The sequence below is a fragment of the Rosa chinensis genome, chromosome 7, assembly GCF_002994745.2.
Source record: "Rosa chinensis cultivar Old Blush chromosome 7, RchiOBHm-V2, whole genome shotgun sequence".
NCBI lineage: Eukaryota > Viridiplantae > Streptophyta > Magnoliopsida > Rosales > Rosaceae > Rosa > Rosa chinensis.
Window position 1 is genome coordinate 57,158,740 of NC_037094.1, and position 18,313 is coordinate 57,177,052.

General features: G+C 42.4%; 1 protein-coding gene across 1 annotated transcript; it reads right to left on the reverse strand.

Moving 5' to 3' along the window:
* Positions 1-5,400: 5,400 nt before the first annotated feature.
* LOC112178245 (putative disease resistance protein RGA3) lies at positions 5,401-18,086 on the reverse strand. Its single transcript, XM_040511530.1, has 3 exons — positions 16,874-18,086; positions 16,542-16,741; positions 5,401-5,571 (listed from the first exon to the last, which is right to left on the reverse strand). Exons 1-3 carry the CDS (start codon positions 18,084-18,086, stop codon positions 5,401-5,403), a joined length of 1,584 nt encoding a protein of 527 aa, XP_040367464.1.
* Between the last annotated feature and the right edge of the window lie 227 nt (positions 18,087-18,313).

Consider the following 18,313-nt stretch of genomic DNA (forward strand, 5'->3'; position numbering starts at 1 on the left):
ATAGAACAAGCCCATATCAATCGTACCTCTCAAATATCGAAAGATTGTCTTTATACCATTCTAATGGAGTTGCGTTGGCGCGGGGCTATATCTAGCCAACAAGTTCATAATAATTGAGGTGCCCGGTCTTGTATTGTGCAAAGTACAATAATGCGCCTATTGTACATACGTAAGCACTTCTGCTATTAACACGTCTTCGTCATCATCCCTGGGACGAAACGGATCCCTTTTAGGGCCAAGACTACGGACGACCGTGGTGCATCTTTGACTTTATCAAAAATGTCTATTGACACGGTATACAAGTTCTGAATCTAGACAAAACCGTGTTCTCCCAAGGTCCTTCCTCTCAAACTCGGATTTCAGGTGTTCAGCGGTTTCCCTTAACTCTCAAGGGTTCCAATTATGTTTATCAACATAAACCGCGACCATTGCAAATCCAAAACTTGTCATGGAAATGCGTGGGCATAGTTCATCATATCCCTTCCCAATCAAGTAGTCATTTTAGTGAGCATTTCAACCTCGTTGCAAATATGCTCCGTGGTCTAGAGCCACTTGACTTGGGTAAATGAAGTCCACAAGAACCTTCATTATATTCCGTATCTAGATCCCCATAAAGATACGTAGTGACCACAATCGTAAGCTGCATGTTCAGTTATTTGGAAGCTACCAAACTGACAAGGTAGTGGAGTGCAATGACATCCATTACGAGAGAATATGTCTTCTCGTAGTCGATTCCAGGGCGTTGTGAGAAACGTTGCGCCATAAGGTGAGATTGCCATCTCTTTTTCTCATCACGCTATCTAACGAAGACCTGTTAATGTCAATAGGTTTTATGTTAGGAGGTGTTGGCATCTCAGGCCAGAAATCCTTCCTCTTCGTTAGTGAATCCAATTCAACCTGGATCGCATCTTTCCATTTAGGCCAAGTTTCTCTACGTTGGCATTCTTCAACGGAGTAAGGTTCGATGTCATTGGTCTCAATAATTCCACGTCCTCATGTACACTAGTGTAGTTCGTAGAGATCTCTATATTCTTAGGAATTGGTTCTAACATTGAGGCGTCCCCCAACGATGTCTCTTGGACATAACCACAATCCAAAATATTCTCATGAGATGGATTTTGAGTATCAATGATCAATGGATCAAGTTGTGCCAAACTCGCTTTCTTCTTAAGGCGAGAATCCATCGAACCTATGGGTCTCCTACTCTCTCTAGCGGAACCCATGGCCTATGACGCCATTATGCCACCTTTGTGGTGTCACCATACTACCATCCATGGTAGTGGTGCAGTACCCATCTTCTCTGGGTGGCACCATGTCCTCTTGTGGGGACATCAATCCTTGCAGGCATGTTTGCAGCAGGTATATGTGATCTCGTCACTTTTAGGGGATCAAGATGAGACATAGTGGGGACAGACCACGACAATTCCTGTCGATTCTGTTGAACATTGATGTTCTAATCTCCCCCTAACGACGGGAAGACTGTCTCATCAAAGTGACAATTCGCAAATCCAGCGAAATAGAGATCGCCTGTCAAGGGTTCTATATAGCGAACTTATAGTTGGAGACTCATGTCCAACAAATATATATATGCATTCGTTGCAATGACTCATGTTGATGCGCTGTGGCGACGCAATTGGCACATGAACCGCACACTCAAATATGCATAAATACGAGATATTAAACTCGAACCCAGTCACTAGCTGTAACGCAAATAAAAGTTGAGTGGCTGCTATGAGTCGTAGACGAATTAGCATAGCTGCATGCGTTATTGCATAACCCAAGCGGAAATATTGGTGCGCATTACCAATGTCCGGGCTACCATTGTAGTCGTTTAATGGTGGCTTTTCCGCGAGACCAATTGGTTGTGTACATGGGAATATGATACTTGATATCAATACCCAATGATATGCAATAGTCATCGAAAACTGTCGATGTAAACTCTCTAGCATTATCAAGTCAAATTGACTGAATGGGATGATCTGGGTAGTGAGCCCGTAGCCATATGTTATGTGCTAGGAGTGTAGTATAAGCAGCATTACGAGTGGATAATGGCACAACACGTGACCAGCGTGTTTGCGTATCAACCAACACCATAAAACATCTATATGGTCCGCAAGTTGGTTGATCAAATCCATAGAATTCCCTTAGATTCTTTGTGAGAATGGAATTATTTCCTCAATCTCCTTTGCATAGGATGGTCTCAGTCCTAAATAACAGGATTTACAGAACGAAACATGGGCTTTATAATCAACCAATAAAGGTTTTGGTTAAGCCATAATGTCACAATAGACTTGAGAATTAGAGAGAGGAGTTTATGGCGTCAATGCCATGTATTTGCCCAGGGGGTAGGCGGCACTGGCCATGTATGGTCTGTCTTTGCACAATCATGGCGCCATGAGGCACATGTGCAGCTCCTCGAACCAATTCTTGGTTCTTACTTTTCTTCGTTCTGAAAATGGATGTCCGTGTAAAGTCTTTAATACACGGATCATCATGTCAAAGCCTATATGTGTCAAAATCCCATAAGTCGTCTCTCATGACATAGTTGGATTCAATAACTAAATAGTGGTTGCATACAACCCACTAGAGCGACACATAAGTTTCTCTAATACTCGTTCACATCCGTAGTCATTAGAGGTGATGCAAAGGAACTCTGTCCATTCTCATAATGTGTTTCCACATGAAAACCATTGGCTCTTATATAATAAAGTTCGAATTAAGGTATGTCCAAGACATTAAGTAAAAGAATTGACACTTTATTAATAGCCAATGATTACATCAAAGTTTCCAAAGTCTAATCCAAAATAAAATCAAAGTAAGACACATTGTAGTCACTCTATCCTTTTGGTAACTCCAATCAAATATGACCAGGAAAGTAGAGAGAGATGTTGGTAGAGCGAGGCTCTCTTAAGTACCAAGAATCTTAATGACTTTCCTAGACATCACATTTTATTGGGTCTGCCACATAAGAAAGAGTTAATACAATTGTCATTTATTGACTAAGGCAAATTGCCATTACAAAAGTTCTTGGAAAAATAAAAAGGACTAATCTAATCAAAGTCTGTTGCATCCATGTGCACTTCATCTTCAGCTTTGAAGTCCTCTATGGTGAGATTGACATCTCCACCATCTTCTTCTTCTTCTGCAAGGTACACTTCTTGCTCTCTTATGTCTCTATATGCCTTGTAGCTTGCAGCTAGTTCCTCGCTTGCCTTGCATTGCTTGAACCAATGCTCAATTGATCCACATCGATGACACTCATCATTGCGGTTGCCTCCCTTTAATTGAGGTGCACATTGTGCACGTTGCGGGTGTTCCCTAGGAGGGTTGGTGCCACCACCACGACCCATTGAGCCACCATTACGGCTAGGGATACCACGACCCCCTCTCCCACGTGTGGCATTACCACCACGTGTATTCACACCAAACTTGTGGTTTCCTTCCTGGTTAGGGCGGTTATATGGGCCCATACGTCCCTCTTGTCCCCCATTCTTAGGGTACCGCTCCTTGCGCCCTCCTTTGGGTGCATTATAATTCGCCTCATGAACGCTCTTAGTTCCAATGGGCCTTGAATTATAATTCCTCACGAGTATGTTATCATGTTTCTCAGCTACAGATATAATATTGATAAGCTGATGAAACCTCGTGATCCGACCAGCATTGACTTCAGTACGGTATTGCTTTGATACCACAATGGCTGAAACGGGGAAGGTGGAGAGAGTTTTCTCAATTAACTCTTGCTCTGTGACAGGTTGCCCACAGAATCTCAACATGGATTGTAAGCGAAGAGCCTCTGAATTATATTCAGTAACAGACTTGAAGTCAGCAAAGCGCAGATTGTTCCATTGAACCTTCAAGTCAGGGAGGAGGGAATCTTGGACATTGCCAAAGTGCTCTTCTAGCGCTACCTATAGCTCTCTTGCATCCTTGATCGACATATACTCCGATCTGAGTGCCTTGTCCATATGGCGTCGCATCAAGATAACTGCTTGAGCATGCTTTGTAGATGTTCGGTTGAACTCAATATCCGGGTTAGGTGCCTGGATTATGGGTAATATTCCCTTTGAAGTGAGATGGTTCTCAACATCGGTTACCCAACTGTGGTAATCCGAGCCTGTTAAGTCAAGCATGGGAAAGTCGAGTCTAGGTTCATTCGACATCCTGAAAATAAGAAGAGAAGATATATTAGTTTCGGAGTTAAACTTCCACGAAAACTAAAATAATAAGATTTCCGAGCTATGCTACAAAGAAATCAATTTCCAAGAATCTCTTTTGGATTAGACCAAACAATGATGTTTAATATGGTCACAATTTGATGCTTGCGGACGCTCTTAGTCCAAGCATTGTGAACGCTCTTAGTTCACACGAACGCTCTTAGTTCGTTTAATTATGAACACTTTTAGTTCGTTAAGCGTGAATCCCCACAATTCCACTTTGTTAAATATCAAAATCATTTGGCAACATATATTCTAATATTTACAGGAAATAAAAGGAATTTAAATACAAGAAAACAGCAACCTTAATCGTAAAAACTTACTTGATAATTTAAAACTTTGCTTCACGATTCTTTATACACGCGCGTGTTGATGCAGGCGTGTAGCTAAAATAGGATTGCTGGAATTTGGTCGGAAATTGGCAGTTAGTGGGCTGCCCTTCTCCCTTCCCCCTTTTTTTCTTTTTTTTTTCGGGTCCAACCCTTTTCCTCCTCTTTTTTTTTTTCTTCTTTTTTTTTCTTTGGCCGGGTCCCTCCTTTTTTCTGTTTTTTTTTCTCGGTCTTCTTCTTCTTCGTTTCCTCCCTCTGTTTTCTTCGTTCGGTGTTGCGCGGACTGTGCAGCAGGAAATTGCAGAGCTGAGGGCTGCTGGGCTGCGTTGGCTGGTGGGATGGGAGGAGCGTGTGCTGTTGGGCGCACGGGCTGCAGGTGGTGGGCTGCTGGGCGCGCTGGCTGCAGGGCGTAGGGAGTGGCAGGAGGCTGCTTGCTGTAGGAGGCTGGGGCGTGCGCGGCTGCAGGTATCGACATAATGTGTGCCTCTACAAACTAGGGTTTAGAGTTGTAATAGGAAAGTACCCTAGGTATACTAATTGTATTCCAATTCTGTTACCTTTTGTGTACTCTGTAAACTCCCTATATAAAGGGCTCCTATTATCAATAATAAACACAATTCTATTCTCCTACAACACGTTATCAGCACGAGTTCTAACCCTAGCTTCAGAAAAAAAAACCCTAGAAGAAAAATCTTTTTCTCTGCCGCCAACCCAAAACAAAAAAAAAAACTCCAGCCGGCCTCCCCACTGCAGCCCCCCTGCTACTCGCCCTGTAGCTCCGAGCACCAACCTCACCCCAGCAGCCTAGCCTCCAGCCCACTGCACACCAGTCTCATCTTCCTGCCGGCCGCACAGTCTCATCTTCCTGCCGGCCGCAGCCTCCATCCAGTGCATCGCAAGCCCACTGCAGCCCAGATCAACTCACCGCGCCTTCTCTGCCGTGCACCGCCGCAGCCCAGTCCGCGCTGCACCTGCCTACCGCTCCCAGACTCTGCCACACCAGCCCGCCACAGCCCAGCATCTTCTATCTGCAGAACAGAGAGGAAGAACAGAGGAAGACCGAAAAAAAAAAAAAGAAGAAACCCGAAAGAAAAAAAGGAGGAGGGACTCGGCCCGAAAAGAAAAAAAAGGAAGAAAGCCCAGAAAATAAAGAAAAAATCTGCTGCTGCCCTAACACGCCTGCTCCAACACGCGCGTGTCTTCAAAACCAAAGAACAATCACGTAAGTTTTTATAATTAAAGTTGTTGCTTTCTTGTATTTAAATTCATTTTATTTTCTGCAAATAATTGGAATATATGTTGCCAAATGAGTTTGATATTTAAAGAAGCGGAATTGTGGGGATTCACGCTTAACGAACTAAGAGTGTTCGTATGAACTAAGAGTGTTCATAATTAAACGAACTAAGAGTGTTCATGTGAACTAGGAGCGTTCACAATGCTTGGACTAAGAGCGTCCATAAGCATCAAATTGTGACCATATTAAAACATTATTGTTTGGTCTAATCCAAAAGAGATTCTTGGAAATTGATTTCTTGGAAGCATAGCTCAGAAATCGCATTATTTTAGTTTTCGTGGAAGTTTAACTCCGAAACTAATATATTTTCTCTTCTTATTTTCAGGATGTCGAATGAACCTAGACTCGACTTTCCCATGCTTGACTCAACAGGCTCGGATTACCACAGTTGGGTAACCGATGTTGAGAATCATCTCACTTCCAAGAGAATATTACCCATAATCCAGGCACCTAACCCGGATCTTTTGTTCAACCGAACATCTACAAAACATGCTCAAGCAGTTATCTGGATGCGACGCCATATGGACAAGGCACTCAGATTGGAGTATATGTCGATCAAGGATGCAAGAGAGCTATGGGTAGCGCTAGAAGAGTGTTTTGGCAATGTCCAGGATTCCCTCCTCCCTGACTTGAAGGTTCAATAGAACAATCTGCGCTTTGCTGACTTCAAGTCTGTTGCTGAATATAATTCAGAGGCTCTTCGCTTACAATCCATGTTGAGATTCTGTGGACAACCTGTCACAGAGCAAGAGCTAATTGAGAAGACTCTCTCCACCTTCCCCGTTTCAGCCATTGTGGTATCAAAGCAATACCGTACTGAAGTCAATGCTGGACGGATCACGAGGTTTCATCAGCTTATCAATATCATATCTGTAGCTGAGAAACATGATAACATTCTCGTGAGGAATTATAATTCAAGGCCCATTGGAACTAAGAGCGTTCATGAGGAGAATTATAATGCACCCAAAAGAGGGCGCAAGGAGCGGAACCCTAGGAATAAGGGACATGAGGGACGTATGGGTCCATATAACCGCCCTAATCAGGAAGGAAACCGCAAGTTTGGAGAGGATACACGTGGTGGCAATGCCACACGTGGGAGAGGGGGTCGTGGCAACCCTATCCGTGGTAATGGAGCCATAGCCCATGGTGGTGGCGCCATGGGTCGTGGTGGAGGCGCAAATCCTCCTAGGGAACGCCCACAACGTGTACCTCAATTGAAGGGAGGCAACCACAATGATATGTGTCATCGATGTGGATCTAGTGAGCATTGGTTCAAGCAATGCAAGGCAAGCGAGCAACTAGCTTCAAGATACAGGGCATACAGGGACCTGAGGGAGCAAGAAGTGTACCTTGCAGAAGAAGAAGGAAATGGTGGAGACGTTAATCTCACCATGGAGGATTTCAAAGCTGAAGATGAAGTGCACAAGGATGCTGCAAACTTTGATTAGAAATAGTCCTCTTTATTTTTCAAGAATCATGTAATAGTCAATAAATGACAATTGTGTTAACTCTTTCTTATGTGGCATACCCAAATAAAATATGATGTCTAGGAAAGTCATTGAGATAATTGGTACTTAAGTGAGCCTCGCTCCACCAACCTCTCCCTCTACTTTCCTGGTCATATTCGATTGGAGTTGCCAGACGAATAGAGTGACTACAATGTGTCTCAGTTTGATTTTCTTTATTTTGGATTAGACCTTTTTGGACCATTTGATGTAATCATTGGCTACATTTATTAATAAAGTATCGTATTAATCAATTTCATGGACATGTTTTTAATTTCGATCTTTATTATTTCTCAGTATGTTTCCTGGAGAGTTGGAGTGCCTTGTTGATAGTGGCACCACACATACTATATTGCGACATAGGCAACTATTTCTATGCATGACACCTAGTCGATCTTCTGTGACTACGATGGCTGGACCATCACAATTGATTCATGGTCGAGGACCAGCTCAATTTATGTTGCCAAATGGCACAAGTATTAATGTCACCGAAGCTCTATATGCTCCTAGGGCTGGAAGGACCCTATTGAGTTTTAAAGATATAAGAGCCAATGGTTTTCATGTGAAAACACATTGTGAGAATGGACAAGAATTCCTTTGCATCACCTCTAATGACTACGGACATAAACGAGTATTAGAGAAACTTATGTGTCGCTCTAGTGGGTTGTATGCAACCACTATTTGAGTCATTGAATCCAACCATATCATGAGAGATGACTTATGGGATTCTGACACATATAGGCTTTGGCACGATCGTCTGGGACACCCAGGTCGTGATATGATGATCCGTATACTAAAGACTTCACACGGACATCCATTTTTCAAAACGAAAAGAAGTCAGAACGAAATTTCAGTCCAAGGTAGGGCCAGAGCCGCCTACCCCCTGCGGCCCAATAGTGGTATTGACACCAATAATGCCTCCTTGGTTCCTTTCTCTACTTCTAAAGTCAATTGTGACTTCGTGGCTCAACCGGATTCTTCCATGGTTGCTTCTAACGCCCATCTTTCGTTTTGCAAAGCCTGCTCTTTAGCAAAATTAGGATCGAGACCATCCTATGCAAAGGACACTAAACAAAATATTCCATTCTTGCAACGAATCCAAAGTGATATTTGTGGACCTATCCAACTAACTTGCAGACCATTTAGATATTCTATGGTGTTGGTTGATGCATCGACACGTTGGTCACATGTCATGCTTTTGTTCACCAGAAATGCTGCATTTGCTAAACTCCTAGCACAAATCATTAAGTTAAGGGCTCACCACCCTGATCATCCCATTAAGTCAATTCGTCTTAACAATGCTGGAGAGTTTACGTCAAAAACTTTTGATGACTATTGCATGTCCATTGGGATTGAGGTTGAACACCCTGTTCCTCACATTCACACCCAAAATGGTCTCGCAGAAGCCACCATTAAAAGACTTCAAATGGTTGCTCGAGCATTGGTTATGCGCACCAATCTCCCTGTTTCTGCTTGGGGCTATGCAATATTGCATGCAGCTGTGCTTATTCGTCTGAGGCCTACTGCCACTCAACCCTTCTCTGCATCCCAGATGGTTACTGGGTATGAGCCTAATGTCTCACACTTACGCATATTTTGGTGTGCAGTTTATGTGCCAATTGCGCCGCCACAGCGCACCAAAATGGGTCCTCAAAGACGATTGGGCATTTATGTTGGTTATGACTCTCCAACCATTATCCGCTATTTGGAACCCTTGACAGGCGATCAATTTACCGCAAGATTTGCGGATTGTCACTTTGATGAGACAGTCTTCCCGTCGTTAGGGGGAGATAAGAACAATAATGTTCAACAGGAACGACAGGAATTGTCGTGGTCCGTCCCCACTTTGTCTCATCTTGATCCCCGAACCGCACAGTCCGAAATTGAAGTGCGGAGAATTATCGATCTTCAGAACGTAGCAGACTCTATGCCTGACGCGTTTTCTGATATCGCTAAAGTGACAAGATCACATATACTTGCTGCAAACGTGCCTGCAAGGATTGATGTCCCTAAAAATAATGGACATGGCGCCACCTCTAGAGGTATTGAGCATGGCGCCACCATCACTAATGGTGATGGCAATGTGGCTCAGGCTGGGCTCCTAGCAAGGAAACGTGGGAGGCCCAAAGGTTCGATGGATTCTCGCCTGAGAAAGAAAGCGAGTTTGGCACAAAAAGATCCATTAATCATCGACATAAATAACCCGTCTCATGAAGATATTCCAGATTATGGTTATGTCCAAGAGACATCATTGGGGGACGCTCCAATGTCAGAACCAATTCCAGAGAATAGAGAGATCTCCATAAATTACACTAGTGTACATGAGACGTTGAGTCGAGACTCTATTATCCTTGATGATGTGTTTGCATATTCTATCGCTCAAGGAATTATAGAACATGATGATATCGAACCTCGCTCCGTTGAAGAATGTCAACGTAGAGCAGACTGGCCTAAATGGAAAAATGTGATCCAGGTTGAATTGGATTCACTAAAAAAGAGACAGGTATTTGGGCCTATAACGCTGACACCCCCAAGTATAAAGCCTGTTGGCCATAAATGGGTCTTTGTAAGAAAGCGTAATGAGAAAAATGAGGTTGTTAGATACAAAGCCCGCCTTGTGGCGCAAGGTTTCTGACAACGCCCTGGAATCGACAACGAGGAGACATACTCTCCTGTAATGGATGTTATAACGTTCCGCTACCTTGTCAGTTTGGTAGTTTCCGAAAAACTTGACATGCAGCTTATGGATGTGGTTACAGCATATCTCTATGGGGATCTAAATTCAGAGATATATATGAAGGTTCCAGATGGACTTCAATTACCCAAGTCAAGTGGCTCTAAACCACGGAGCGCGTTTTCAATAAGATTGAGACGCTCACTATATGGATTGAAACAATCCGGACGGATGTGGTATAACCGTCTAAGTGACTACTTGATTGGGAAGGGATATGTCAATGATGAAATATGCTCGTGCGTGTTTATAAAAAGGACAAGTTCCGGATTTGCAATTGTAGCAGTTTATGTCGATGACATGAACCTAATTGGAACTCTAGATGAGTTAAAGGAAACTGCTAAGTACTTGAAATCTGAATTTGAGATGAAAGATCTTGGGATAACACGGTTTTGCCTCGGATTAGAACTCGAGCACCGTAGTGATGGGATTATGATCCATCAGTCAGCATATACTCAAAAGTTATTAAGGCGCTTTAATGAAGATAAAGCAAAGCCTGCGAGTACTCCCATGATCGGTCGTAGTCTTGAGCCTGAAAAAGATCCGTTTCGTCCAAGGGATGAGGACGAAGACCTATTAGAGGCTGAAGTGCTCTACCTAAGTGCAATAGGCGCATTATTGTACTTAGCTCAATGCACAAGACCGGATATCTCATTTGCAGTGAACTTGTTAGCTCGACATAGTTCTGCGCCAACACGCCGCCATTGGATTGGCATAAAGACAATCTTTCGATACCTGAGAGGTACGATTGATATGGGCTTGTTTTATCCCTACAGAGAGAAGAGAAACAACGGAAGTGTTGGATCGGACTCCACAAGGCAAAATGCCACCTTCCGTGCTCCTCCTCCCCTCCATCAAAATGACAACGATGTTTTGATGGGTTTTGCTGATGCAGGGTATCTCTCTGACCCGCACATAGGTCGCTCCCAAACGGGTTATGTCTTTACCATGGGAAGCACTGCGATATCTTGGAGGTCTACAAAGCAGACCCTTGTTGCCACTTCCTCAAATCATGCAGAGATTATTGCTCTACATGAAGCCGTGCGAGAATGCATATGGCTAAGGTCTGTAGTTAGACACATTCAAGGAACTTGTGGTTTGAAGTCTACCACAGATAAACCTACATGCATTTATAAAGATAATGCAGCTTGCATTGAGCAAATGAAGTTAGGTTTCATCAAGGGTGACAACACCAAACATATATCGCCAAAGTTCTTTTACAATCAGCAACAACAGGCACTTCTAAATATTGAAGTGAACCAAATCCGATCAGAGGATAATGTTGATACCTGGGCAGTGCGGGCTGTGCAGGGAGGCTGGCTGAAGGCTGGGCTACAGGAGGCTGGGCTGCAGAGGCTTTGTGTTGTGCAGGGAGGTTGCAGGTGAAGATGTGCAGGTTGCAGCGGGCTGGTGAGGAGGCTGGGCTGGTGTGCAGGCAGCAGCACGGGCTGCGTAGGTGTGCAGGGCGAGCTGCGGGGGGCTGAGGCAGCAGGGGCTGCAGGAGGTGTGCGGCAGATTTTGTGAGAGATAGTTTTAGGGTTTTTTTTTTCGGCTAAGGTTAGAACTCGTGCTGATAACGTGTTGTAGGAGAATAGAATTATGTGTTATCATTGATAATAGGAGCCCTTTAAATAGAGAGTTACAAGGTACCCAAAATGGTAATAGAATCTGATTACAATTGAATACCTAGAACACATTCCTATTACAACTCTAAACCCTAGTTTGTAGAGGCACACATTATGTCGATATCCTTCAACATTTTTATATTTTTTTCAAACCTAGAAATATGTTTTGAAAATCTGTACATAACAAAGCGTTGCTCTTGTTTTGTTTTCATCCAAACGTGACATCGGAAGGGAATGCTTGTGAAAATAATGCACTTTATTTTATCTAAAGACAGTTGAAACAAATTCCTTGTTATCATATTTGTTAACTTGTTCCTTGTCAGGGTCTTTGGCGACGTGGAGTGTAGTCTTTACATGAGAATCGGGTATTGCCGAGGTTCCTATACACATCCCAAGTTTCCAACCAACTATAGCTTGGGGTTTGGAAAAATTCACTTCATAGAACTGATTTTGATGACCTGAATCTATATCGGCGGTATTCAATACTTCTAAATGGTCATTGAAAAAAAAGATGAACCGAATTGACTAGGTATGCAGGTGTACTTAACTCCAATTCTCATAATATTCATAAATTTGAAAATTTTCTCAGTCATTAAACCCAATGCAGTGCACACCAATAAATGTGGCCTTTCCTGACTATTCAGACACTAAATATAGCTCATACCTCACCTTGAAGATTTTCAAAGAAACTAAAGCTGAAAACTAATTGAAGAAATACCGGCAGTGGTGAAGACTTCAAATCAGAAGACTAGTAGGAAGATCCCTACCACGTAAAGCCACGGTACTATCGGATGAAACTCTGAAGGCTACGAAGGCAAAGCATCGGAGAAAGCAATTATATGGCATGACTCAAAGCAACTATAGAGATACACCATCCGGCAGATGAGTATTCACCCGTTTCTCTTTTTGAAAAGAAAAGGGTACTAATCTTACACCGACCCAATATTACCTCTAGTAATCAAATAGACTACATATCGTCACCCAGACCAAAAGAAAGACTGCAGATTAGTGGCAGTAAGACACCAAGTTGAAAGCTAAAATTTCCACTGGATGAGAATTGTTGCTCAAGGAACAAATACTAAGGGATTGGTGATATAAGCCAGAAGCGATACAATAAACATTAACATACAAAATCAGCCACTGGCAAAAGGAAGAAAATTATGAAAGCTTACTTTTATAGACTCACTTGTGAAATCTAACTTTTAAAGACTCACTATCACATCTGCAACCTCTTTCAACCCCACACAGAGAAGGTAAAGTAACCCCTGTAATTAAAAAACTACATATATCAAAAAACCAATTTAACTCCTATCTTTGATTGCTAGCCAGGTGATGAAGATGCTGGAATGTTACTTTTGAAAAATACTGTAGGATACAGAAATTTAATACTAGTGCAGCACAACAAGATATAATTTAATCCAATCTTCATCTCAACAAGGTAAGTAAATACAAAGAAATTAAATCACAGAAATTTTATATCTTTAAGCTTAAAAGAGAAGTTAAAATGTTTCAATCCTATATCAGCCACTAGATAGTCTGACATTCATGAGTCCGATTACCGGTCAATCTGGCATGTGAGCCACCATGACCTTGTGTGGGAAGCGGGATGAGCGCCTGAGCAGGTGATGGAAGAGTCTTTTTTCATAGAATTACTTTAAAGAATACAGAAATATGAATGAGATTACATAACCTTATAAAATGTGGCAAAAGACACTAAGCTGGGAGTGTTCACTTGGTAGTTGACAAAAAAAAAAAAAAAGGGATAAAGAGAGCCCTTATTGGTGCAAAGCTCTATTTTGAACAAATAAAAGGTAAGTCCACGTTACCAGGCATAAGCAAGACACTATTTTGCAGAGTCACTTAAGCTGTTCTTCTGGTAAATTGGCTTTATTGAACCAAATAGGAGCTACAAAGAGGCAAGTTTCCCAACACAAAAACAACTAAACAAGCAACAAAAAACCACTAAGGGATTTAATAACAGAACTGACCAACACAAACGCAGAACAGAAAAATATAAACCAACAAAGTAACCTCAGAGATGCACAAGACAGCTTGAGCAGATGACTTGGCCATTAGTGAGGCCACCTTCCGTTTCTTTCAACTTTTGTCCCAGGACTTGACAAGTGATAAAAACGACCAGTGAGTTTCGCCACAATCAGATCTACAGAAGTCATGGCAACCACTTGGCCATGAGAATCCTTCAACTCTCCCTCATTTTCACATGGCAGCACCAGATCAAGCAAAGTCCAATGTTTATCTCAATTGCTTCCTCCAAGCTAAGGGAAAATACACATGATCTTTTAGAAAAGAGGCGAAGATGTATCTGGAAACAAAGACTTTCTTTTCTTGATGTGGCTAATCTTCATGACTCTGTTGTCGAGTGATGCAACATATTGGCTTCCTAGGTATGTCAGCCACCAATAATGCAAAGGCCACTAGAAACAGAAGAAACGAAGGTAAGCATTGTCAGATTCTGAACAGCAACATCCTCAAGTATAATCCACTGTTATAGTTATTCAACTTTACCTAAGGATTCTGTGAGGTGGATGCAATGTCTTGCCTGTGCTGCACTGCCGATGATCCAACATGTTTATATAGAATATGAGATATCTTCTGCCAGTCCTCACCAGTCCTGCTTTCACAGCACTTCTCAAGGACAGGACAGTCTCTTATGGACAGGTGTTGGAGCCCACCACGACATTGTAGACCTTTTGGCAAGAACTCTATTTTTGTGCAGTCTGAGATTTTCAAAGATCAAAGTGAAACAAGATGCTCCACCCACTCTGGCAATTCCATTAGTTTTGGGCAGCTATGGATTTCCCACTGGACATGTTGCAGTCCCACTGGCAGACTTGTAAGCTCTGGACAGGACAGCTTATAATTGCCAGGCTTCTAAGTGCCAAGAGGTATTGAAAAGTCTCTGGTAGATGAACCAGATTTAAAAACATAACTGTGAGGTTCTCAAGAGATGTGAGGTATTTCATACCCATAGGCAAAGATGTCAAGCTCGGACAGTTCTCAATTGAAAATGACCGAAGTGAGCACAAGCCTTCCATGCCTTCCTCTGGCAAACAGATTATACTAGGACATTCAACAATTTCCAATTTCTCCAGCGAAGTGAGCTACTTTAGTCCACTTGGCAAAGTATCTAGCTCGTCACACCATCCAATTTTCAGTGATTTCAGAGCAGTGAGGATTCCCAGATTTTCAGGCAGTGAGCTAATCTTGGGGCAGGAAGTAACAATTAATGATATCAGATGTGAATTGTTTTGCAGCAATTTTTTTGGTAGAAAGCTCATCAGTGGAAAGGAGTCAATAACAAAAGTAGTGAGTGTAGTAAGCTCTGATGCTGACCATACTACCATTTGATCACGCTGCACGCACTTCCCCAGCTTCAAGTCTCAGAGACATGGAAACCATGGCATGGTTGTCAAAGAAGGACAATTTGTGATAATAAGTTTTTCCAGGCAAGTAAATACTTCTGATTTTCTTGCGGAACCGATACCACTCCAAGTTCTTAATTCTGGAGAGTCTATGAGGGATAGCTCTTTAAGAGAACTAAATGGTCTGTCACCTTCACTGTAGAATTCGACACCAATGCGCACAGCAGAATCCATTCCTTGGATGTTGAGGATCTTGAGGACAGGAAGTTGACCGAGTGGTGGAAGACTTTCGCATCTTCTGCAATTTATTATGTTTAGCTCAGTCAAGTTCTGAGACCAACTCATCTCATCTGGGAACTAGGTTCCTGAATAACCATTTATTGACAACATTCTTATAAAGGGCGATACAGTCAAAGAATCTACCAGACAAAATTCAGTTCTATCATCAACTTGCCTGCCAGCTTGCCTAGATCTATTATGATCTAGCTTGCCCCCATCATTTTGCCACAACAGTTCCAATGACTGAAACTCTTTCGTTAGCATCCATCTTTTAATCATGTTGTTTCCAAATGGAATTTTAGCCTCCTCCAGACATTTGATTTTTAACTTCCCTCGTAGATTCATTGAGATAATCTGAAAAATAGAAGTTTCAAAATTGCGGCCGATGATATATACTGGCAAAGTTTGAAGTTGTTGTAAAATTCCCATCGATGGGGGCATGCCAGCAAGTCTTGGACAATCATCTATGTTAAGATGTCTCAGATTTATTAACTTGGTAGTACCACTTGGTAACTCCTTGAGCTCACGACAACTTGAGAGATTCAGGGTCTGCAAATGGCAGCGATCACAGATAGTCGCTGGCATCGTCTCTAGGGTAGTATTTGACAGATCAAGATACCGCAAGGATATTAGCCCACCAATCTCCTGGTGGAGACTCTTAATTCCAGATCCACTGAAATTCAGCATTCTGAGATGTTTAAAAGTTGCTAGTATGGTTGGAATGGCTTCCATATAATCCTCTCTTGGCGACAGGAAATTGAGGGTTCGCAATCTCTTTGCTTCACACAAGGCTTCAGGGATCAAAGCAGAGCTAGAACTGCATACAACTGATGACATGTGTTTGAGAGACCATAGTGGACATTTTCCTGTCCTAGAGTCAAGTATTCCTCTCCAGCAACAGATTTTGCAAGATCATTAATATGATCATGCATTTTAAATTCTGCCATACCTCTGTCATCAAATTTTCTTATTTCTTGGAAGAAAGACATCATTAATAAATTGTTAAAATACTCATTGCCAATGTCCTCCGGCCTAACTGAAGAGTTTCTACTATGAGGAATTAAGCCATGTGCGAGCTATTGATGGATCAACTTTTCCTTATTAATCTCATAATTCTTTGGGAATACTGAACAATATGCAAAGCAAGCTTTCAGATGCAATGGCAAATGATTGTAACTTACCCTTAAGATGGACAGAATTCTGTTCTCCCCTGCATCAATACTCCATAGTTCACTCCTTTGCACATGTAACCACTCGCTTTCTTCTCTTTTAAAGCGCAGCATGCTTCCAAGAATATTTGCAACCAATGGGACACTTTTGCACTTGTCTACTATTTGTTCAACGATGCGCAGAAGGCTCGGAAAACCGTCCTCTGTTCCATCTGCAAAGGCTCGGTGCTTGAACAACTTCTAGCACTCTTTTTTTGTTAGTGGCTCCAAATGAAAAGGGGGAAATGTGCCAGATATGGCTGCAACAGCCTCACTCTGGGTGGTTAATACAATTTTACTTGTACCTGCGGAGCCTTTCAATGGATTCATTATTTTATCCCATTCATCTGGATCCTCATTCCACACATCATCGAGCACTATCAAATATCTTTTTCCCAGTAAGGATTCTCTCAATTGAGATTGCAGCACCCCAATCTGAAATGAGTCATGGCTGCCGTGTCCGACATAACTCAATATTTGATTTATGATCCTTGCCGGGTTAAAATTGTCATTGACGGACACCCACATTAAAGATTGAAACTGGCTTGTTACCCTCGGATCATTATAAACTAACTGAGCAAGTGTTGTTTTCCCCATCCCTCCAATACCAACAATGGGAATTACTGCAACTTCAGGACCACTACTGGAAGACAATAGCATCCCCACAATTTTATCCACATCCTCTTCTCTGCCATAAACCTTTGAATCATTGACAGAGGGTCCAGTTTGGGGTCTCTCCATGGTACTTGACCGTCCATACGACTGAGTTTCTTTGAACTGGAAAGTAGACATTTCCTTGGCTACATCATCCAATCTTCCACAAATCTCCTTTAGTTTACGCGACTTTTTACGGTAGGTAGATATTGATTCAAGAGTTAAGCTAGTTTTCCTTACCTCATATCTGGTCCGCTCTCCAATCTTTCTCAGTATCATACCAATCCTGTCCTTCATGTTCACATTCGGACGTGAATCAAGTACATAAAGTTTGCTATAAAGTATAAACTGAAGAATCTTGATTTTGCCCTCTCCCGTGTAAGTATTTTGTAGAGCTTCCATTTCTCTCAGAATCATACTAATCCTCAGCTCCATGCTCCTATCCGAGGAAGGAAACAGAATTCCAATTCCCACATGAAGCAGTATTCGAATACTTTCGCTGTCAAACTCTTCCTGTGCTGCAATAAGCTTTATTATTAGGAAATCATATCTAGTAGCAGCATCTGGTCCGCGAAATTCCTTTTTCATGAAATTCTTGCGTAGAACTAGAGTGGCAACCTCATCAAGCAGATCATCAGCATCTACTGCAACGTCTTTGAGCTTTGCCAGCCAAGTCCTCACCTTCTTATTTTTCCTCTGCTGCTCCTCTGCATCCTCTATCACCGCTTGAATCACCGGTAACATCTCCTGCATCCTCTCTATCTCTCTCTTGACCCCTCTGCGAGTTCGCACTTCACTAACAACAGTGGTAGCCAACCTTCCAAAGAGCACCTCTACCAGCGGAGACACAATCAAAGACTCCATGGTCCAAATTCAGGGAAAGTTGTAAAAATGGAGCAGTGAAAGAATCTCAACTCTACACTGCGCGCAGATAACAACGAGCAGAGACAACTTCGTCGACTGATGACTTTCTGTCAATGAGTCAACGAGGATCCGTCAAAATAACAATTAACTTTCAAAGAGTAAAGGCTGTTGAAAAGGAGGGAAGGAATTTCAGTGTTACAAGTTTGAGCTGGGCCAGCAGAACCGCT